Below are 25,082 nucleotides of genomic sequence, written 5' to 3' on the forward strand. Positions count from 1 at the left end.
ACTGAACAAATTTCAGTGGAACACATAATTATGAATTTAAAGAACGTGAATGGACGCAATCGCCATACATAGTCGGAATAAAAGACATAAGAAATATCTGAGGCCATGAGCTGATGAAATGTGGGTCGGTCACACTGGAAGACAAGCACGATCAGCACAGATGTGGATCCCAGAAAGCCACAATGAGTGTGATAGTCGACATGCGTCAGTCTATAAGCAGCAGTTTATCTGCCCCCTGCGGGTTCTGGGGTAAGAACAGGCCCGCGGTATTCCTGTCTGTCGTTAGAGGCGACTAAAAGGAGTCTCAACTGTTTCGGCCTTTAATGTGATGGTCCCCTAAGGGGTTTGACCACTACCTTTCAAAATTTTTCCGTTAGTGCGTACTATTTGGGGAAGGAAGCCTTACGTGGTGCATTCTATATCCTTCTTGCCCTACGATCTGGCATATTCGTTATTGTCATGGAGTTGGACTTACACTGAGCTTCCGGCCACATCGGCTGCAGTGTGATCCGGGTAGCCTACATTCCCTCCATTGTGTTCTTCCATCTGTACTCCCTTTATTAATAGATATTCGACACCGACAACAAGGCACGGTAGCCAGTCCGTTGTGGTGGGGTCATCATGTACCCTCTTGGTGGTAGCCCCCTGACTACACAGGGATCGCACTGCTGATGCCTGAGCTGCTGCCTCCCCACATATGCCGAGGAGTAGATGCCTATCCCTCTGGGGCATCGGGACTCCCGGCAAAGGCCATCCTGCCAGGTGGTCTTTGCTGTGGCTCGGTGGCGCCCATGGTGAGAGCCCCTGGTCGGAGTGGGTGGACCCGCAATGAAGCGTGGTACATCATCTCTCGCTGGTGGGCCTCCACCAGCAGACTCTAAGCGATCGAGGTCTAACCTCAAGGGCAAGAAATACACTCCTGGAAATTGAAATAAGAACACCGTGAATCCATTGTTCTATTCAGTATTATTTCCACGTCATTTGTTTTTCTGCGTACGTCGAAAAGTCATCTTACACATGACAGAAGTCCCGACTTTCGCACTCAAACGTCAGGGATGCACACTGTGGGACGCGCCATTCTTCTTTTACAAACAATCTGTTAAATTGGTGTACGGTGCAACGTTTGCAACACGATTTACGACAAAGGGTGTGGTATGGGAACGCTGCAAGTTGTAAAGTCGCGACGTACTGCGAAGGCAAATCGTTTAAAAAACCAGAACCGGTTCAGCTAACCTTTAATTGCAGCACAAGATGTGCATTTTTAACGTTGTCAGTGCTTTTGAGGATAGGACATGGACCAACCGGACACCGAGCTTGAGCAAGTATTAGTCAAGTAGCAAGCTTGAAGGGATATACAGGGTTACATGATAACCTGCGCAGATCGGTATTCGAATACAGATCATCTGTTCACGCGAAAGGTCGACTTAACTGTTTAGGTCATCCAAGAACGATGCCTCCAGGGATGGCTGCAGTTTTGCTTCCCGTCATGGCAGCCAGAGGATCGCTCATATGGTGTTCGTGGACAGTACCACAGGTGTGTCGGATTTGTCGAAGGACCGTGGCTCACCCCGTCGTGGGAATATACGGTACACTGATGAGTGAAGAGGTGAACGGAGGATGGTTCTAGTTGACTGCACAAGTCGAAAATGGGAAAACGCATTGACTTAAGAGAGCGACTGTGACAGTGGACAGATTCGTTTCGCCAGGTGCCTCGGAACGGCCATCTTGGAAACGGCGAAGTTCGTCGACTGTTGAGCAGACAAAAAATTGTGGAACACCGAGATCATGAAGGACAGAGGTTTGCGTGCTCTCTGAAGCAGGACAGGCGACGGTCTGTGGTATAGTTCAATGCTGGTACAGGCTGGTTTTTTTGGAGCATACCATTCAACGCACGTTGTTGAACATGGCGCTCCACGGAAGGCAAACCCCATGTATTCTCACGTTGTCGCAGTGACATCGGCAATTGTGAGTGAAATAGGTACGAGATCTTCGATATTGGACCTCGGATCAGTGAAATGTGTCTTCTCGTCGACTGAAGTCTGAATTACAATCCTTGCACACCAGGTCGCTGGTCGTGTCCAGATACACCGTCATCCAGGCGGATGGCTGGCTGCACTGCGCCGCAGACATAAGTTGATAGCGGCAGCAGTATCGTGTGTGAGGGGGGGGGGGGAGGGACATTCATCTTGACCTCCATACGACTTGGGCTGGTATTCGGAGTGACCAAACGGCTGTAGGCTACATCAGCACAGGGACCTGTTGCATCCCTTAATGCGAGATGTCTTCCCCAACAGCGATAGCATCTTCCAGCAAAATAACTGAGCGACAAGGTCAGAATTATGCCACAGCAATTTCAGGATGATGATAGTGAATTCACGTTCATGTCATTGCTACAAAATTTGTCTGATCCGAAACCGATGGAACAGTATTGGGCAGAGGCGATATAGCTCTGGCGACTTATGGAGGACTTGCGCAAGTCACGATTCGCCGAATGGCTGCTGTGCTGCGTTCCAGAAGTGAATCGCACCATTATTAAGTAAGTCACGATAATACACTGATGGGAAAAGAACCGCAACACCAAGAAGTAATTGTGCAACATAAAGAAGTTGTTAAGCGTGTTTCTACATCTGAAAGATAACGCCTATTAAAATTTCGCGCCACTCGCAAATCAGATTTACTTTAAGTACACTCTGTAGCGGTCGTGATCTAATGCTAGCTTTGAGATTGGGTGTGGTGAGCTGATGTTACTGAAGAATGCTTCATTGAGTGTGAACGAGGTCGTGTAATAGGGCTGCGAGAAGCTGGATCCCTTCTGCGAATTTGCAGAAAGATTACGCAGGAAGTAGCTACTGTACATGACTGCTGGCAGCGGTGGTCATGGGAATGGATGGGGCAAGAAGACAGGACTCTGCACGGCAACGTGGCACTACCGAGAGCGAAAACCATCATGTTCAGCGTTGACTCTGGCGTATCGTACTCCATCTGTAGCAGCAATCTGAGGAGCAGCTAGCATCACAGTGACACAACGAACTGTTGTTACAAATCGATTAGTTCAAGGACAGCTCCGAGCCAGACTCCCTGTTGTGTGCATCCTACTGACCCCAAATCACCGCCATTTACAACTTCAGTTGTGTCAAATGAGAGGTCACTGGAAGGCAGGGAGGAGTTCTGCTGTGTTTTCTGATGAAATCTGGTTCTGCGTCGGTGTCAGAGATGGCCGTGTCTTGATTACAAGGAAGCCACTTGAGGGCCCGTACCAACCCATGAGCGGCGTGCTGGACACACCGGACGCACACCTGGAGTTACGCTCTGAGGTGCGATTTCGTTTGACAGCAGGGGCTCTCTCGCGTTTATAATACACACCCTGACTGGAAATTGGTACGTGAATCTGCCGATTCGACCTGTTGTGCTGCGAATCATGAACAGCATTCCTGGTGGTGCTTTCCAACAGGATAACGCCAGACCGCGTACCGCTGTTGTAACCCAACATGCTCTACAAAGTGTCGACATGTTCCTTTTGCCCTCACCAGATGTTCTCCATTCGAACACATATGTTGCATCATCGGACGAAAGCGCCTGCGTCGCCCACAAATAGCATTAGTTGTTACTACATTGACCGACCAAGTGCAACGGCCATGGAACGCCATCCCACAAACTGATATCCGGCACCTGAACAACAAAGTGCACGCAGATTTGCATGTTTTCATTCAATATTTTGACGCCAACACCAATTATTAATGTTCCAACATTTCACATTTTCCTTAGCTTATCTTGCCTTTGCATTAACTTGCAATCATGCAATGTTAATGACTTACATACGTTACCTAGATAAATGTATTCCTGGAATTCCATTAATCTACGTTCATTAGTTTTTGTGCTGCTATTTTTTTCTGTGAGTGCAATTTGTTTCATCGGCGTGCATGCACGTTTAGTTTAGTTACGTTTAGTAACAAGAAACGAAGGGAACTATACAGAAGATACTCAATGGTTCAAATGGTTCAAATGGCTCTGAGCACTATGGGACTTAAACATCTGATGTCATCAATCCCCTAGAACTTAGAACTACTTACACCTAACTAACCTAAGGACATCACACAACACCCAGTCATCACGAGGCAGAGAAAATCCCTGACCCCGCCGGGAATCGAACCCGGGATATAACATCTAAAATATTCCCAGGCACCTACAGGTAGGCATCTCGTTGACAACCCTGAAAACGCTGTTACTTGCCTGCAGGCACCTCGGACTATTATTTCTGTACACGGTAATTTTTTGAAATTCTCAATAAAAGTGGACGGATGATCTAGAGGGTTTTGACAAATTGGGACAGATCTTAGAACTAGGGATATTATGACCCCCAATAGGAATCCAACCTTTTAATCCCATACCCTTTGCTATTTATTCAGAGATGTGTCAACGTCGCACCACCTGTGATCACGCCACAGGAGCAGGTTAAATAGAAGAGATGAAAACGCATAAGAGTCCATTACTGCTTTCGATAACGTTCACATATCGTGCAACGGTTTTGAACGGTCCCTAGTCGGTCTGTACACGAAAGCCCGAATTGCTGTCGTGGTGCACTCCAAAGGGGTCAGATCACGTTTAAGGGACTTGCAGCCACAAAAATGTCGTTAGAGAGGGACAGAAATGTCCAAGGGTGCCAGCAGTGTCCGAGTTTGTCAACAATGTGTTACTGTAGCTCACTCAATTGCGAACAGTCTTTTCCGACCACGAAATGTGTGTGAATCAACGCCCCAGTGTAAGGTGTAGTTCCATTGGCACGATTTATGCCACCCTCTCAGGACTTTTAGTGCCGACGCCGAGCGGTGGTGTGTGTGAAATGTTTTCCTCGGTCACTCATACGAAAACTGCGTCGCGATCCTAATCTCCATCGCGAAGGTGTTAAGAGAAGGGTTGAAACGATGGCGAAAAGGCTGTGATGACCTTGCTATCAAGCCACACGTCAAAGGTGACGTTGGGCAGAATTTTGGTGCAATGTAACATCATTAACCGACCTTACACATAGAAAGAAAGATCCCATATCATTTAGCTACAGTATAGCAGGTCAGCAACTGGAAGCAGTTAATCCCATAAATTATCTGGGAGTACGCATTAGGAGTGATTTAAAATGGAATGATTATATAAAGTTAATCGTCGGTAAAGTAGATGCCAGACTGAGATTCATTGGAAGAATCCTAAGGAAATGCAATCCGAAAACAAAGGGAGTAGGTTATAGTACACTTGTTCGCCCACTGCTTGAATACTGCTCACCAGTGTGGGATCCGTACCAGATAGGGTTGATAGAAGTGATAGAGAAGATCCAACGGAGAGCAGCGCGCTTCGTTACAGGGTCATTTAGTAATCGCGAAAACGTTACGGAGATTATAGATAAACTCCAGTGGAAGACTCTGCAGGAGAGACGCTCAGTAGCTCGGTACGGGCTTTTGTTGAAGCTTCGAGAACATAGCTTCACCGAGGAGTCAAGCAGTATATTGCTCCCTCCTACGTATACCTCGTCAAGAGACCATGACGATAAAATCACAGATATTAGAGCCCACACAGAGGCATACCGACAATCCTTCTTTCCCCGAACAATACGAGACTGGAATAGAAGGGAGAACCGATAGAGGTACTCAAGGTACCCTGCGCCACACACCGTCAGGTGGCTTGCGGAGTATAGATGTAGATGTAGATGTACACGTCCTATGAACTTCTGAGTTGTGGCTTTTTTTTCACGTGCATTGACATATTGCAGTTTGAAGCATTGTCGGGGCAAAGAGTGACATCGGAGGGCGTCAAGTTTCATCGCCGTTACCTTTGAGCCAAGTTTCAAAGTTAACAGAATGAGACAGTTACGGGGTTTGGAAAAAGTGAGCATTTAACCCTGTTGCTCTTTGTACTTTTGGAGACGCAGCGCCACCGCGAGACGCAGTTCCCTCGCTGCTCTCGTTACCTGTGACCCCCCCCCCCCCCCCCCCTCCTGCGTAGCTCACAGAATCAGACGCTGTGTCGCAGCCACTGCTCCTTCTGCTTCCCGCAGACACTTGCAGCTGAAACTGGAACAACGAGACCGCCTGATTATCCAGAGCTAAGGAGTATCCAGAGGCGCAGCGAGTCCTTTGCAGCCGCTCGCCTCGAATTATTCGAGAACAAAGCGACTAACTAGGGAGACAGCCGGAGAGCGGCGCCGCTGCTCACTTAATTGCTCGCTTGTTCCTGCCGGCCGGCGCTCTTTGTATTCCAGCGAACTCAAGAACCGTGTCTCTCGTCGAGTCGCCTGCCTGGCTCTTTGATAAAATCGTCAAATCTCGTCACGGCTGCAGTACAAAGACGCAAACACTTCAGAACTGGAGAAGCATGGCATTCTCTTTCGTTTGTTTAGGGCGACAAATATTGTTATTATTACCATCCTTGAAATCAATTTATGAGTTGAAATACATAAAATGATTATATTTGCTTTGTCTCAGTCTTTCACACATTGCCACAAAAATATCAATATCAAGCGTAGTATACAGAGTACTATTATTAACGTTGTCCATGTCTTAAGATGTGCTGTCGAAATACGAATACAGGAATGGAAAAAATACAAAAGAGTGTGTCCGGAATTTCGGTTGGTCGTTCGCTTAAGTAGTAACGAGGTGTCCCTACCAAGAACACTCTGAAATCTCCTACATATTTATCTATGCAGAAATTTGAGACACATTATTCTAAAACGTGCACCCCACCACTGACTAACCATAGACCAATCACAATGTTGTGTGAATCGAAATTTCCAACAGGTTCATGGAAATTGTGTTCCAATAAACGGAAGTCAGTCGTGAAGGTCACTTTAATTTCCGCGAATATCCCACCTCTGCTGGTAGATCTCTGTAGGAGAATCCACAACAGAGTGTCACACAGGTGGAAGTACTAACGCCATGTAGTTTAGGTGGTACTAGTTTTACCCTATGTAATCCAATAGCTTCTACCAGTTCTTCGCTCCCTATTTCACCCATACAGTTTCCTACATGAAGTTCCTACAGTACCCCACTAGCCATTTTTTTCTCTAGTGGACAGTTGGAAGAGTCTGTCTTATCTCTTGTATACGCATAAACATGTCACACACGAACTACAAGACACGACAGCTCATTATGAAACCCGCCAGCTGCAGCGAATGTCGAAGAGTGCAATAATCGTAGAAGTTCACGAAACAGAAGTCACATCGATACTGAGCTGAATGTAAAATGTCATTTGCTGTGGGGGAAAGTTCACCGCCGGTGAAATGTGGCAGTCTCTATCTTACAATTACGTACCAGTGGGTAGCAGGGTAATACAGGCTGTGATAACAAAAGGCTCTGTGTTGGACAAGCATTGGGAAGTTCTGGGGTGGACTCATCTCTAACAAACATAAAAACAGCTTTGACTCAAAAAATATTTTGCTCCAATTTTATTACGGTAGGTGGAGTCCAATTTATGGTGATCAGTCACAGATATCAGAGGTTTGCACTTAAGATGCTGTTTAAGTTGTGCAGAACAGTCGATGAAACGACAGGACGTTACAGCAGACTGGAACCTGAGCGCTGTTTCCTGATACATTAGTACTCGCATATTTATTTTGTAATAGCGTATTTTGGTCAACGCGAAATTTAAAAGACTAACACAATAGCGGTCTTTTAAGATTTTATAAAAAGCATTTAACAAACACAACTTGTTACAAATAGTTTCATTATTCCTCAGACTAACTGTCTTTACGGGATATCCCCTTCTCGATGCCCTCAAATATTTTCTCCACTGTGCTGTTGGTTTTAACTCATCACTTTGGCAGCGGTCCTCAGCTCCTGGACAGCACCAAAAGCTCACTTCACCCATCTATCGGACCAAAATGCTGGCACGTCACCTGTCGCCGCCTGCCAGTCTATCTCCTGGCAGTGTCAATATTTCCGTCGTACTGGTCCTTATGATAACCAGATTTACAAATCTTGTGGCGAAGTTTGTGTGGCTAATCATTATGGTTACACAATCTCAACCACACGATACTGCATGTAAGGTGTGGAAATGTTTCCATGGTCCTTAAATTGATTTCTGATTCTCTGTGTTGTATTATGGATATATCTGTACATCAAGCTATTTATGTATGCATACTTCAAGATCTGCAGGTGTTCGTCATTGACTCAAAGGAATTACAATAAAATTGATGTTTCCTGGATCGCTGGAAAACTAAATACTGTGACTGTGTCATGACTCATGACATTAAGTCTTTCAACATGTAGCAGAGACTTCTTTTTCTTTTGAAGCTCAGATATACTCCATTCTTCTACGTGGGCTTGATTACGCTCCTCCATCCAAGTGGCGCCGCGTCTGCTTTTCGCTCGCTGGTCTTCCTCTAGCCCGCTGGCCACTGTCTTCTTATGGAAGAGGTGCCTGTCACATGTGTTTTAAGTTTTTGATTTTTACGAGTCCGAAGCTTTCTTTTCTTTGGTATTTATTAACCTGGTCATTGTGGTTCTAAGGTTCGAATTAAAGAAAGTGGTGGGTCTTTTCGGTCAGACTGTTTCCATCCATTCATTTGAGGAGGTCGTACACATCTTTTACGAATGAAGTCTGTATTTTTTTCCTGTTTTGCCACAGATATCCTTGTTGGACCTTTTTTGGCGGATGCCATTCTAGTAATTGGATCCCATGATTGTCCTAATGAAGAGGCAGCAAGATTTCGGCCCACAGACCCCGTCTGGGGACAAGTGCAAAGTCGCTCTACCTCACTGCACATTTCCCCCATCACCACGTCACTCCGTCTGATAGCGAGGAGGGGAGGGGAAAGAGGGAGAAATTTCGGACGCGACGCATTTAACTTGCAGTGTAGACGCACTGCGTAAGATTTGGTTTTATGTGGCACATTTGTCAACGACATAGTTTGAAAGCGAAACAAATGTTCACTACCATTTAATTATTTTTGGAGCACTGAAGACATAGTATAAATTTTGTCTCGTACAAACCTTCGGCATACAGACAGGTGCAGACAATTTCACACAGATCGTACTCAGGTTTCCACGTAATAGTGACATTTAGTTTCATAATCTAAAAATGATCTTTCACACCAATCTGTCGATCGAAATACACTATCGCCTTTGGAGCCTTGACAACTACATGAAGGAAGCAATATAGATATTCTGGACAGTTTTAACGTAAAAAGATTTCTCATTAAAGCTGAAATTACTGTGCAGGTCAGTTGCATCTGCATGTGCACAGGACGCTTTCATGTGAAACGGAAACAGATGTAAGATTGACAGTGTCCTCAAAACCTTTAAAAACTATCCTTTTAATTCTTTCAGCGCCACAGTGAGTTCTTCTCACCTCGGTTTCTCTTTAATGACAGTGAGCCTAGGGAACTGGACTTTGTCAGAATGCGTCCCTTCTACAACAAGAGTTTTCTAAATGCACCCCCATTATATCAGGAAGAAGTTATCTTGCAATGACTTCCTTTCGACAGTGTGTAGTCCAGTACATTTACAATGTGAAACCTGTAATCCATTCCGAATGTTCTAATTTTCGTTCCTGCAATCCGTCTTCCTTCATCAGTTTAACAATAGCGAAGTTTAAATCGGAAAATTGTTCCAGGCATGCATCTCGATTTAACTGACGTACTTTGAAGTAAGACATGAAGTCTCCATACTCTTCATTCAGTTCTACTGAAAAGTGTTGTAACTGACACTGGAATAACGCGTGCTACTCCAGAAATTTTACCATGCATACCACCAATTTCCTCACGTGCTCCACGCCTACATATTTAGCGCTAAGTGTTTATCGATTTACAGATCAATCCGGTCTTCGATTTTTACATTTTTTTGTCTTTCGTTGTTAATAAAATCTTTAAATACTTTCTGCATGGTATTGTAATGTTGTTCCATAGTAAACATGCAGTACCCATAACTTATGCGAACTGACAATTCTCATCCCTCTCTTCTGTCATTCACATTGATTTTGAAGAATTCGATAGATCTCTAGACTGCCCCTGCTTACTCAGACAGACACTGGAGCTAAGAAAGTAATTCAGATCATAAAAAAAAGTGAAGAACGAATAGCGCTGACTCCACGATTCTGCTGAACAGAGAGAGTTGTGGCGGCCGGAAAATGCGGTGATAAATGAAATGTCCCAGGTACTTGCGTGAAGGGCCGACGAAGCCGAATGACAGGCCGGGCACTGGGCAGCACGCGGCCCGGACGCGGCCCGCACGCGGCCACCACTCGGCCTGCACGCGGTTCACACTCGGTGCACATGTGAATTTCGGCACGCTGTGGCTGGCTCTGCTCTAATGAGTCTGAGCCCTTTTTCGTTCTTCGTACAGGCTCTTATTTGCATTGAAGAATAGGGTTTAGCCTGCTACATGAGCGCTGGCTGCAGAACCGGTTCACAGTGATGTACACGGATGAGTCAAAAAGTAATGACAACTGTCCACCGCGACGTCGGGTACTGCCTGGTAGCGTTGCTGGCACGTGACGCGGTAGCAAAAGTACATAAGCGACCCAGCTACTGACGGGGGATCACACAAGCGAAGGTATGGGATGTAAATGGGGGATTCCATTGGCATAAGTGGCTTCGACAAAGGGCAGGCATAAGTGGCTTTGAGAAAGAGCAGGTTATTATTACACAGAGCTTGTGTACGAGTTTCTTGAAAATGGCGAAGCTGGTCGAATGTTTTTGTGCTACTGTCGTGAGGATCTATGGAAAGAAGTAGAAGCACAGTTAAACTACCACTAGGAGCTAAATGGTTGGACATCCACGACTCTTCACAGAATGTGGGGTTCGGAGGCTTGTCTGTTCTGTAAAGTAGGACAGGTGGCATCTCTTCCGAAAGAGTACAACGCTGGTGCACACACCAATATTTCAGAGCACACAGTTCATCGTATGTTGTTGAACATGGAGCTCCACAGAGGATCACCCTTAGGTGTTCACATGTTGACCCGACGACGTTGTCAGTTATGATTGCAATGGGCGTGGGACCATCATGATTCGACTGTAGATCAACGGAAAAGCGTCGCTCCTTGAGTGAATCAAATTTTTGCTACACCATGTCGACGGTCGTCTCCGCAAACGCCATTATCGATGTTAAAGGCGGCTCTAAATGTGCAGCGCGCTACGGTCACAGCCTGATGGGAGCAGTATGATGCTCTGGTAGACGTTCACCTGCGCTTGCACCGGACCTTGCGCTAGAAATCGAAGAAACGCTGACAACTGCGAATCACCTGCATTCCTTCATGCTTGGTGTCTTTCCCGAGGGCGATGTCATCTTTCAGCAGTAAAACCGTCCGTGACTGGGAGCCAGAACTTTGCTTCATTCATCCGTAGAGTATTATAGTGAACTCACGTTGATGTCCCGGTAACCAAAGCCTTCTGTGTCGCTATTGCTGCTATCATCGCGCACGCGAATCAGCGGCCGTTATTTACGCGAATCACATGACCTGCGCGTAGACATCTAATGTCACATACCTCCACAAACCTACCAGCAAACTGTCGGATACTTTACACGCAGAATCAGGGATGCATTTTGTTCTAAAGCTATTAAGCAGGTGGTCATAATGTTTTGACTCATCAGTGTATCTTCGTTAGTCTTTGGCCAAGGTATTTTTTTGTTATAGATAATGCGCGACGTTTGCTGGGCTATTTCAGGTTTAGGGGTACGTTCCTTAAGTACTTCCCTTTCCAGTCCGTTTTTAATAAAGATCGCACCATACTGCTTAAATTTTTCTACTCTGCTGATGTCCCCATATTTTGTGCGGCGTTTTTCGGGGTCGTTAGATATTAGTCATTCCTTTTCCTTTCTCAAATGGTACATAGAGTCACTTTGGTTGGCGGTTTCGTTTAACATCTCAATTTCAATCCTAGCAGTTTGAAAGTTGTTTAACGGAGTGACAACATCGCTGGCAATATCTAAACAGTCTGCCATGATTCACTTGGATAAAATTACATTTCGAAATCAATCCTAGCTGTTTCAACGTTGTTTGACGGAATGGAAAAATCACCGGCGAAAGCTAAACAGTCTACCATGTTTCACTTGGATAAAGTTCCGATTTTTATCGGGCTATAGTCGTTTCAAGAACACGGTTGAAAAGCATCGGAGAAAGACCATCACCTTGCCTGACTCCTACTTCGATCTCCAAAGAGAGAAAGACTCATCATAGGAACTTTACCTTGCAATCTATATACGTCACGGTGGCTGCAATTTCAGCAAGAAATTAAAGATAGACGCGGAATTCATTAGTGATCTTTAACAGAACTTTATGTCCTACTGAATCGTATTCTTTCTTCAAGGCGGCAAAGAATGACACATACTGCTTAGACCTTAGAGTATAATATCTGACGATGCCTTTAAGGCTGTAGATCTGTTAGATAAGCTGTCCACCTGCTTAGCTGGGTGGTAACGTTTTCGCCTCCCATGGAATGAAGGAAGACTTGCACTTGGCGGCCAAACTTCCCTGGATGGGGTCTGAGCACTATGGGACTCAACTTCTGAGGTCACCAGTCCCCTAGAACATAGAACTACTTAAACCTAACTAACCTAAGGACATCACACACACCCATGCCCGAGGCAGGATTAGAAACTGCGACCGTAGCAGCCTCGCGGTTCCGGACTGCAGCGCCAGAACCGCACGGCCACCGCGGCCGGCGGCCAACGATGCCATACGCTCATTTCCTTTTTTGTTAGATTAGATTGTGTCAGTTTCAGTTTTCATTCCACAGACCCAAAAATGAGATAAGAGAGCATAAGATAAAAAAACGGAAATCATTTGAATATAATACTCACAACTCTGATCATTTCCAGGAGATTGTCAAAATGGTGAATACGTTACAGTGAACTGGAACTGCCAATATTTACGGAATTAACACGCTGTCAGAATGAAACATAGTTATGCAAATTTAATTAATTTATTATATACAGAATACCTAATCTTGAGTGTTATGACCAAGTGCTGTCGAAACCTAAACCTAACAGACATTTTTAATTAAGATGGGATAACACTCCCTGTTAAGATATTCATCAACATAGTAGAAGGACTTTAAAGTCAGTACCGCCATTAGACTGTTGTTTATTTACAGTGTTACATTTACACTTACACAATCATGATTTCGGCTTCAAAGTGCCATTATCAAGTGTTTAAAGTCTTATAAATGGCCTAAGATGGCATACTGTTGTATTAAAATGCACTATTAGCACGTTGTCTAAGAGTCGATATTCGTGGCAGAGCCTACTGCTTTGCTTCGTCACTGAGTATACCATCTTGACTGAATGACAGTTGGCTAACTATTAATCGCGTCAGGCCATAAGTACTCAGCAGTTACACGAAAGAAATGGTAGCAGCATGCTTATAAATATATTTATTCGTCTATGTATTTGTTTATATCGGATATATACTGTTCATGAAGAAAATGGTTAAATATTTACTGTGTTTTAGAAAGCACAGAGTCATTTGGCTACTGGTCTAGCTTTTCTTTCGATTCCTTTGATATATGTTTATTTGATTTATTTATGTATTTAATAATGTGTGTTAGAGCGTGTTTATGGTCCAGCCATAGGAATATTTATTTAATTTCAAGTTATTTAAATGTAAATCCAGTATTTCGCATGTGTTTCAATATGTTTGCGTTGTCTTGAAGAAATGGCGGGAGCGCTCTAGCCAAATCACAGCGCTAGTTAATGGGGAGACTGGATGGAAGTGGGGGAGGAGTGTTGGACGGGACAAGGGGTCCTGGACGGGGAGCAAGACGGGGGTCGCAGGGACTACGTGGGAGAGTGGAGCAGTTTGCGTGTCGTCGCGGGCGATAGAAATATTTCGTAGTGCTGACTTGTGCCCTTGTGAGATTTCCGTGGCTTCTGCAGTGAAGACGTAGTATGTGTTTAGAAGTGAATATCTCGCGAGCTATGTTGTTGTTCATAACTAATTACGTGAAGTAGGAGTCCATTGTTTCCTTGTTATTTAAATTATATTTTATTTAATTGCTGAACCATCGACACCAATAAGTGTTTTACAGTAGTAAACGGCATTCTTAAAGGCACTTCTGCTATCTTACTCATCATTTAAAGTCGTTAAAAATAGTACCTGCAGATTTTATTTAATTGCAACCTTTCATTTATAAATTTCTGTGTAACATTCAAAATTCGCAATTGCCGCGTGATAGGCACCTTCGAACATTCGATTCATGTGTGTATTCATATTGTATACTGTAGACCCAGCAGAAGTTGGCTCGTAATGCGGCAACTACGTATCCCAGCCCCTAGACTACGAGACCAGCCAAAACTTTTAATATTACAACTCTGAGTCAGAGGGTATGTAGTTGAGGGCCACTGATCACATTTTGTATTTCAAACCCTGCAATGGGCAGCTTAATTTCAATTGGTACATGCATCAGCTTGACTCGAGAGTTCATTTCTGTACCAACTGTCGAACATAACCTAAGAACAAAAATAATGGAAAGGCTATATTAGCAGCTCAGCAACGTCAGTTTAAATTTTTCTAGTATACCTTCAACAAAAAAAGGAAAAGCCTTGGTCAGACGACGAAAGTTCACAGATATGTGAGTGGGTCGAAGGCTTCTTAACTAATAGAACCAAGTATGTTGTCCTCGATGGCGAGTGCTCATCTGATAAGGGTATCGTCAGGGAAGTGTGATAGGACCACTGTTGTTCTCCTTATACATCAATGATTTGGTATACAGAGTGGCCAGCAATTTGCAGTTGTTTGCTGATGATCCTGTGGTGTAAGGGAAGGTCTTGAAGTTGGGTGGCTTTAGGAAGATACAAGCCGACTTAGACAGAATTTCTATTTGGTGTTATGAACAGCAGCTAGCTCTAAAAGTGAGAAAATGTAAAGTAATTCCTATGAGCAGGAAGAACAAGGCTGTTATGTTCAGATACAGTATTAGTTGTGTCCTGCTTGACACAGCGTTGTCGTTTAAATATCTGGACGTAAAGTTGCAAAGCGATATGAAATGGAACGAAAGTGTGAGAACTGTGGTAGGGAAGGCATTGGTGGACGTGGGTTTGTTTGGAGAAAAGTGTGGTTAACATGCAAAGGAGACCGCATAAGCCGCTGGTGCGACCTGTTCTTGCGTACTGCTCTAGTATTTGGGATCCATACCAGGTCAGACTGAAACAACACATCGAAGCAATTCAGAGGCGGACCGCTAGATATGTCGCCTGTAGATTTGATCAACGTGTAGGTGTTACGGGTATGTTTCCGGAACTCAAATGGGAATCCCAGGTGGAAAGCCGACGTTATTTTCGAGGAACAATATTGAAAAAAAATTAAAGAACCGGCACTTTAAGCTGACTGATGAACGATTCTACTGTCACCAACATAAACAGTGTGTAAGGACCACGAAGATAATAGACGAGAAATTAGGTCTCATACTGATGCATATCGGCAGTCGTTTTTCTCTCGTTCTATTTGGGAGTGGAACAGGGGAGAGGATGACTAGTATCTCTGCCACGCACCGTACCGTGGCTTGAGGAGTATCTGAGCACATGTAGATGTAGATGTAGAGAAATACCTTGATCTGGTTTTGATACATTATAAATATTTTGTAAATGGGAAATAACAAGAGCATATAGTTATCTTTCAGACATGAATTGTTTTATATCCTGTCTTGCAACAGTGTGGTGTGGCACTAAAACGAGAGAAGGTAGTCTTTAATAAGAATTACAAATTCAGCGTCTACAGTTGAGATTCTAGGAATGTTTTCGAGCAGTTATATATGGTGAAATCGAAAGAGCTATTGACGTGCAGTTTTCACAGAATCAATTTGTTTTCGTTATGTATATGGTCATATTGCCGGCATATCCAATCGTTGTTTGATTTTATGCAAGGATATTTTGGTGTGCTGCACACCAGCTTACCAAAACATCCTAACAATTCACCTCTTCTTGGTTATCTACTTGCAAGCATTTTGGACATGGAGATCATCAAAAGTTAGTAACGTTCCGAACACTATTTACGTAGACGAGGCTGAACGGGCGGTGCAGATTGGAAACTCGTGTTCTGAAACAAATCCGTGTACTGCTTCGACACATAAGACTCATGTAGGGAGGCACTTGATGGAAACTCAAAGTCTGGCACAGTTCTACACGTTCATCTGACTTGGACTGTACCGTGCAGTGATCTGCAACAGGGAGTTGACGTGTCTACAGAGTTGATTTTTTCTGTTGCTCTGATATTTTTTCCCAATAAGTGTATGCTTCTATTGCTTGCCAGATGAGCTTCGCTACTTTTATTTATACCTTCCAACTCTGATACGCCACAACAGATATGTAAGGACGTCTACAAACTGTAGATTTTTTTTTTCATCCTACTAATACGTTATTCGTTAGTTGACAGTGTGTCGACTTTACTTAGCCTCTTAGAACGTGAGAGTTCCCCTCCTCGGTACTTACACAGTACGCGTCCCCGGCAACATAATTTGTAGACGAACTGTTAGCAAATTACGCATCTGAACCTCAGCCGTCCGGCGCTGACGGCTCTACATACGTACATATAGAGACTATGCACGCATGTTACCAATCGCGAAGTCTTGATGTGAACCACTTGTACGTTAGTTTTAACGGTGCTACAGCCCCGCAAGTAACGAAAAACCCTTCGCAAAACAATTCTTAGGGGTTGTAAGCATATTTAAATTCATCCTGCTAAAGAGCATAACATCTCCGATGCAAGTTGTCTTACCGATATTTCATAACAATATCGTCTAGATTCTCCAGTAATAACAGCATCATGCTGCACCTATCACACCTCCTTTTATACTCTTAAAAGATCCACAATGACGGCGCATGATCATCCCAGTTCCGCTAGCGCTAGATGTCCGTTGGAAGGATGGAGGAAATGCTTCGTGAGTATTATTGTTATGTACAAGATAGAACAGAACATTAGTCGGACGGTATAGTACAAAACTGTATTCAAATGCACCCAGTCACTCACAACCAGATGACCACACTGGGGATCTTACTCTAGTCACCGTTCCAGATATAATGGGTGGTAGATCCACATTGTAACCCTGTCCCGGACGTAGCGCAACTACACACCGTTCCGGGTATGACATGGGGAGGATCCACATTCTCACGCTAGCTCAGGCCTACCGTCGGTCATGGGATACAAGCAGCGGCCTTTTGAAAAAGCGATTTGGAGACTTCCTTCGAATTTCGTTGTAGTTCCAGGAGGTGTAGTCTTTCCGAGAAATACATCTAACTGATTGCATGAAGCGTCTCGTTCTTGTCTTTTGTCTATCTGTGACTGATTTCCGAAGACTGGAGACAGTATGTCAGTGGTACAGGAAGGATATCTTTGTGGATAATCAGCGACAAGATAGAACAGGCCTGTATCACTACCTACGGTGAGGAGGGAGAGATGACGGGTGGTAAAAGGGGCGGGGGAGGGTAACACTGGCTCTAAGATACTTTGTGATTGCCGATCGAGGAGGACACAGCTGCAGTTGCCGCCAATCTCTCCTGATGCAAACTTCTGAGGTCAGCTTTTGCCCTAGATGTGTTATTAGGGTGTTTTTTGCTAATCCTCAGTACTTGTGTTACATTATGAGCCGCTGTTTACGAGTGCTGGTACCGTTAACGACAGTTTCGATGTGTAATTAGAACAGTGAATCATTTTACATCAGTTATGCGAGTAGCCTTGGCCTTTCGAGCTGCTGGTTGCAGTGTGACTGTCGAGCAGCGCACCAGGAGGCTTTGTACCGAAGTCTCAAGTCAAACAGCGGTACACGCAGTCCTCAGCTGCATACTCACAGGTAAAGCACCTATTAAACTCGTCTCTCTCCAACACCAACAGCTCGTCAGTGGAACACAATTCCCGCCATAACTGCGGATAGTACCTTTCACTCCTTCATGTTTCCTGCCAGCAGGCATGTGAGGGGTGAGTTTGAGTACGTCTCCCACTAGTTTCTAGTGGTATTGCGAAACATTTTCCCAGCAGGATAACACGAGTTGTACGGCATCGTCAATTTTTTAAATTATTGCGATTTTAGGCACACCTTGTGAAGAGCTACGCATATAGTTGTGTAATTAGGGCCGACGTTTATGATAATTACGTAATTAGGACCGTTCTTCACTTTAGTTTTCCAAACATAATAAATAAAGTACAGTAACCTAACCTTCCTGTACAGCATCTGAACAGTTTCCACATGGTGGGACGTGCACTTGGCACTTACATTCAGAAGGATAGGGCCGAGCGGTTCTAGGCGCTTCCGTCTCGAACCGCGAGACCGCTACGGTTGCAGGTTCGAATCCTGCCTCGGGCCTGGATGTGAGTGATGTCCTTAGGTTAGTTAGGTTTAAATAGATCTAAGTTCTAGGGGACTGATGACCTCAGATGTTAAGTCCCATAGTGCTCAGAGCCATTTGAACCATTTGAATGAGAAGGATAGGGTTTCAGATACGGGAAGGGCACCGACATTTTTAATTTCCCACTAGTTTCAGGGAGGGAGGTGGGGTGCGACGTCAACACAGCCCTGAGACCGAGAAACTCCCACCGAAATTCGAAATTCCCGCCAAAATTCGGAATTCCCGATAAAATTGGGAATTCCCGCCAATAGAGTTGGTTGTGGAGGGGGAAGGGTTGGGAGGGGTGGCGACCCACGTGCCAGCTGATGTAATCACCGGACGTCGTCTCAGGGTGGGGGTGGAGGAGTGGTTAGGGGTAATTAATTGATGAATTTAATTAATTTGCGTTCCAATTTGATATCAAAATTGTTCTTGTGCCGCCACCTCCCTACTATTCCTGACTACCAATCCATTCTGTGAAAATTGCACATCATTAACACTTCTATTTCCACAACAGTAGCGGTGCAAGTTTTAGGTAATTCACCCTGTATAGTAGATTGCACCCACTCGTCTATACTATTTAGATCATTGTAATTGCTTATACTTTCAAGTACAACAGAACAAAAATAGGTTACTGCATTTTCGTGCAGAAACGCCTGTAATAATGAATCTTTTTTTTTAAATCATTAAAATACGGAATAATGTCGCCTTCTGTTCACGGCGCCTGCGAGTTTAACATGTACAAGGTGTTCAAAACTTGAGTGCCCAAACTAACAGGGAATATAACGGAAAGAAAAAAAAAACATATTTCGTAAGGCAAACATGTGTCGGAAGCGTGTATTGTTGGGTACTGAGTATGCACTAGGTTATTATGCGTGATTTTGAATAAAACCGTATTAAGCACTTCTCATTGCATTGTAGTTACGATCACTGTTACGTTACAATAAGTGTTCAAAATGAACACTACTAGTCTCAGCGCGGCGCCGGCATCGACGTAAAAGGGACTCCCGCGTTCGCTGGAAAATACCTCTGTGGCTGCTGCAAGAACTCTCGCAACTAATTGCACCTGTGAGTCAACGGGGGTGGAGCACACCTCGCCCTTCCTGTAGCCCCCGAAGAAGAAGTCTGATGGGGTGAGGACTGGGGGTCTCGCAGGCCAGTGTACGGAAAGGCTCCCTCCTGGCCAGTCCGCTGACTGTCCGACGGCCATGCAGCCACTGTACAGTGCCACCCTCTGTGTACAGGCTCAGTGCCGAAGAGCATGGCTCTGCGCCGCACACAGAGGCGGGACAGCGTAAAAAGAAATAGCCGAAGCGACATAAGAAACAGCGCAGTACAACTACCCGACGAAGCGACGACGCCTGATGAGGTTCGTCAGCCAATACAACGACCCGACACGGCCAATCCTAAGGTACCACATGGTTCGTTGTCTTCCACTGCTACCGTTGAGACCGCGCATTATGGAATTCCGGAGATCACCAAAGCCCCGTCCCGTGGACAATTGTCCAACAGGTACCAGTGTGTGTGGGACCGCCTCTGCTATCAGGGTGCCAGTAAAATTGTCTGTTGCTGAAAGCCAGAGTTGCTGCACTGAGCGAAAGTACAGTACCAGATCTCTGTGCTTGACGTAATGAGTCCAACACGTTCTTTGTGTGTGTGTGTGTGTGTGTGTGTGTGTGTGTGTGTGTGTGTGTGTGTGTGTGTCGCCGGGTATAAAGTAAGAGGAACAAAGCGGATCGTAGAAACTGCAGCAGCATTTACAACATGTCGCAACACCGCCTGTATCCTGGAAGCCACCGTGTCTGTCATGGGTAATACTTGGGCGTAGTGTTTAAGCTGAGAAGCCATGTACACATTGACATACCGAGCTAGTTGCAAAATATCCAACGATACAAATTTACTGAGACGAGCCTGTGTGCGGCATTGTCGTAAGATCTGACGTAAAGGCCGACGTACGTTGTATTTGTCGATGGAACTATATGCCTGTACATTTTAGCATTGGAACCATGTGAGGGGTACATGCGGTTCTGCCGGCATGCCTCGTCTCACCTCCATGTAGTGTGATTTCCATAAGTTGGTCACACTGCCTGCCATCGCCCCATGCTGCTGCAGCCAGGAAAGCGCTGTCCGTATTTCGTCACCAGCCCGTGCTAAGAACATCACATTTGGGCATACGCACCAGATGCAAAGGTCACGGAGCGTAGGTTAAGTCCTTCAAAGCGTCGCCGCAGTCCGTGAGTGGGTTCGAGGACAATGGCCGAAAGAGGACAGCCCTGTCTCACGGACCTGTTGACATGGACGGAAGCGAACCGATAGCCAATTACCACAATCTTCGTGACCGCCTCATGAATCAAACGAAACACAACAGATGTCATTACGTGCGGATACTGATATGTTCCGTAACTGCACGCAGGAATCAATGATCGACGCGATCGAAAGCATGTTCAAAATCCAGGGCAATAAGACCACCTCGCAGACGGCATGCTTTAATCAACGCCACTACGTCTCTACAGGTGCTGAACGTCGTAAACACATTAGCATTGCCTCCGAGGCAAGTTTGATCAGTGTGAATCGCCGCTATTACCGCAGATATTGGCGTGTCACGGAGGGTGTGTGTCAACAGTTTGTACTCAGTGTCTAGCACTGTCAGTGGGCGAAAATCAAGCGGACGTCGGCGTCTGCCGGGCTTGGGCGTCAGAATCAAGATGACCTCACTGAATTCAGTCGATACTTGGAAAGCGGGTCCAGGAGTTCTCTGTACATCCCGAACGACGTTGGACCCATAAGATGGAAATACCGTTTGTAAAATTCAAGGTGGATTTTGTCAGGGCCTGGCGTCTTGTTGGTAGCACCGGTAAATATAACCTCTCGTGGTTCTTCCAAAGTCACCTCCAACAAGGGCATAGCATCACCTTGTGGATCCAGAGAGATTTGTGGGTCGGGTAGGACCGCTCTGAGTCCAACATCCATGTTGTGAGAGGATGTGGTTGTGGCTTGTAAACGTAGTATGTGTCTGCCCGCGTAACAACCGCTATGTAGTAACTGTCCACGTGATACTTAGCGAATATTTATATCTAAGTGACCTCGTAGACAATGTCGAAAGTTCCATGAGGTTTTTCTCTTTTGTGTACAGAGGAGTCGCAACGGGAAATGTAGGAAGACCCGCAGAGGATCGCAAATATAACATGCCGTGTATGGATAGACACGAAGACTCATTATTTTATGATTACACTATTGGAGAACTATCACTGGTAGCAGTGGATTAGTAGAGAAAGTAGAGAAAATGCAAAGGAGAGAAGCACGGTTCGATACAGATTCACTTAGTAAGGACGAAGCAATCTCGGATATCCTTAATCAGCTCCAGCGGAAGATGCTGCAAGAGAGGCAGTCTTCGTCACAGTGTAGTTTACTGTTAAAATTGCAAAAGCCAAAGTGCATCCTACTATATGTCGCGAAGAGACCATGAAGATAAAATTAGACTCGAGCCCCGGCGGGTGCGTACCAGCACCCGTTCCTCCCCCCATCCATTCGCAGGTGGATCAGGAAAAGGGAGAAGTGACAGTGGTTCTCAAAGTACCCTGCGTCACACACCGCAAGGTAGACGGCGGAGTATGGAACGTAGATGTAGAGTTAGCCATGGTCCATCAGGTTATTTGCAAATACAGGCTTCAGGTCATGACATGGCAAAGTATAATCCACTTGCTTCACCTATTGAAACTCTTCACTTCACTAACCGCGTGATTCGTCTCTTTGATCACACTAACAAATGGTTACTAAAGAAGACAGTGCAAAAAAAAAGATGTGTGCAACGTTTAGCAAGCGCTCTTCGTCTAGTCCGCAACAACACTCGGAAAGACTGCTACGGCCACTGCGAGTACACGGAAGGCGTTCGCCGCCGGCCGGACTTACGTTCTCGATGATGCAGACGAGCGAGATGGTGCTGCCCTCGCCGATGTGGTACTCGCCGCTGCCCAGGATGAAGGCGGCCGGCGCCACCACGTGCAGGTTGAAGTAGTGCGACATGGTGCCGGCCCCGGTCGCCACCTGCAGAACAGCACAGCAGAGCGGTGACGTAGTGCGTCGCTGCTGGGCCTCCCGGGGAGACACACACCCACACTGCGCGAAGGGACAGCACGGCCACTAAACGCAAAGCCAAGCTCGAATCCCGTGCCGGAAGAAATCAATACCACCCCGTGGATGTGGGACGAAATCTGTGCACACAAAACCTGACAAATATTCACCATAGGTAGTGACGATGTACCACTCCAGGCAAACAATCCCCTACGCTTGCCCACGCCTATAACATACACTGATGAGTCAAAACATGATGACCACCTTCTTAATATCTCTTTTCTCCATATTTGCAACGAAATACGTCAATGATTCTGTAGGTTGGTAGGTTTGTAGAGGTGTGTGGCATTACATGTCTACGCATAGGTTGCGTAATTTGCGTAAATAACGGCCCGCTGATTTGCGTACCTAGATGTATCCCACACGAGACATCAACGTGAGTTCACTATGAAGCTTCTCAAACCACTGTAGCACGGTTGTGGCTTCGAGACATGAACAATTATACTGCTAAAAGACGACATCGCCATCGGGGAAGACATCAAGCTTGAAAGGATGCAGGTGGTCCGCAGCTGTCAGAGTGTCTTCGATTCCCATCACGTCTCCAATCCAAACGCAGGAGAATGTCTGCCATATCTTATTACTGCTTCCACCAGGCTGCGTCCGTCGCGCACTGCGCATTTACAGCCGCCTTGCACCTCGGTGATGGCATTTGCGCAGACGACCGTGGATCTAGTGTAGCAAAAGTGTGATTCACCCGAAGAGCTGACACGTTTCCACTGATCGACGGTCGAATCTCGATTGTCCCTTTCCCACTGCAATCGCAATTGACAATGTTGCTGGCTCAACATGTAGACACGTGGGTGTGGCCTGCTGCGGAGCTTCATGTTCAACAATGTACAATGAGTGGTGTGCTCCGAAAGACTTGTGCGTGCAGCAGCATTGTGCTCTTTAGACAGAGATGCCACAGATCACCAGCTGTTCTACCTTGCAAAGTAGACAAGCCTCCGCAACCCTCATTCTGTGAAGAGTCCTGGACGTCCGACCACTTACCGCCTAGTCGTAGTTCCACCGTATTTCTATATCTCTCCGTAGGCGCTCACGAGAGTGGCATGTGAACATTCGACCAGCTTCACCGTTTTCTAAATGCTCATTCACACGCTCTGCGTGATAGCAATCAGTCAATGTCGCTTATCTCAATGGGTTTCCGTCGGTCGTAGTGGCCGAGCGGTTCTAGGAGCTTCAGTCTGGAACCGCGCGACCGCCACGGTCGCAGGTTTGAATCTTGCCTGGGGCATGGATGTGTGTGATGTCTTTAGCTTAGTTAGGTTTAAGTAGGTCTAAGTTCTAGGGGACTAATCACCTCAGAAGTTAAGTTCCATAGTGCTCAGAGCTATTTGAACCATCTTTTTCAATGAGTTTCCCCATGTCCTACCCATATCTTCGCTTGTGTGATCCGCAGTCCGTGTCTGCCCCTCTTAGATCTTTTTGTTACTGCGTCACGTGTAAGTAGCGGTACCAGGCGGCATCCGACGTTGCGGTGGACAGTGGTCATTATGTTTTGTCTCGTCAGCGTATAAACCTCGATGTAATCACTGCTATTTCAACAATCACATATCTTCTCATTCCATCTTTGATCCGAATGCCACCCCAAAATTCCCAGAACCAGTCCCCTTCCACTCTTTCCCGCCTGGTCTACTTCCCAGCCTGAACGGTCCAGCGCCTCCGTTCCTACGACACCCCACTACAGCCCGAGCGCTGCCACAATTTCAGCCAATACCCGCCGGCCACACGGCAAACCCCTCCGGCAACCAACATTGGCTGCACACATCCACCTCATGTCCACCCTCCGAGCCGCAATACCGTTCCGCCCGGCTGTTTACCATATCTGGCTAGATATTATCTTCAAGTCAAAAGCAACGCTCAAGTGAAGCCTTTGAGCTAACTGCTCCCAGCCAGTCCCGACAAGGGAATGAAAAATCGTAAGGAAAAGAGTCGAAGAGTCTCAAAAGCACTGGTAACACGATGAGTACCCAAGCTACCAAAACCGAATGGAGTTATGTTCGTCCTACCACTCACCAACATAATTAATTTTTACAACTCTGCATTTGTGTGCAGTCTGTAAAAGTTAGCGAAAGTAATTCATAAGAAACACAATTCGCTGAACTAACATCACCGCTGACCACACAGTTATGACCAACATCTTCACAAGAGTCACAAAATGGATGTTGTTTGGCAAAGTATGCAGTTTTTACAGAGCTACAGTATAATTGCAGAACTGTAAGTTTCTGTGTCGTTATACGTTCTTCCCCTATTCGTCATCGAAACGCAAAGTTAGAGTCTAAGTGATGTACATAAGATGAAATGTACTCGTATTCACGAACATGGACAACTATCAGTTGTATACTGGAATGACGACAGTGAAAATTCGTGCCGGACAGGGACTCGATCCCGGATCTCCCGCTTACCGCACGTGGTGGACTGGCCTTTAGACCATGCGAGCACGCGTATAAGAAGGAACGTGGCATCGTAATTCTGAACAAGACAGCAACTTCAGTATCGTATTTAAATGACGTGATTAAAACACAGCAAAAACAGCTGAATGGAAATTCTGTGACAAACGCCTGGATGGTGTCGTCACATTGACTTTTGATATCTGACTTGTTCAGTGGGGATACCGAAAGTAGTGCAGCATGTTCACATGTTGGTCTTGATTTGTGT

General features: G+C 45.6%; 1 protein-coding gene across 1 annotated transcript in view; it reads right to left on the reverse strand.

The window, feature by feature from the left end:
- LOC126191123 (uncharacterized) overlaps positions 1-25,082 on the reverse strand; it is a 96,340-nt gene that overhangs the window by 7,525 nt on the left and 63,733 nt on the right. Inside the window, exon 5 of the mRNA XM_049931870.1 lies at positions 22,203-22,337. Within this exon, the coding sequence (XP_049787827.1) occupies positions 22,203-22,337 (135 nt within the window). The remainder of the gene's footprint in view (positions 1-22,202; positions 22,338-25,082) is intronic.

This window comes from Schistocerca cancellata, chromosome 6 (assembly GCF_023864275.1).
Source record: "Schistocerca cancellata isolate TAMUIC-IGC-003103 chromosome 6, iqSchCanc2.1, whole genome shotgun sequence".
In the NCBI taxonomy this organism is placed as follows: Eukaryota; Metazoa; Arthropoda; class Insecta; order Orthoptera; family Acrididae; genus Schistocerca; species Schistocerca cancellata.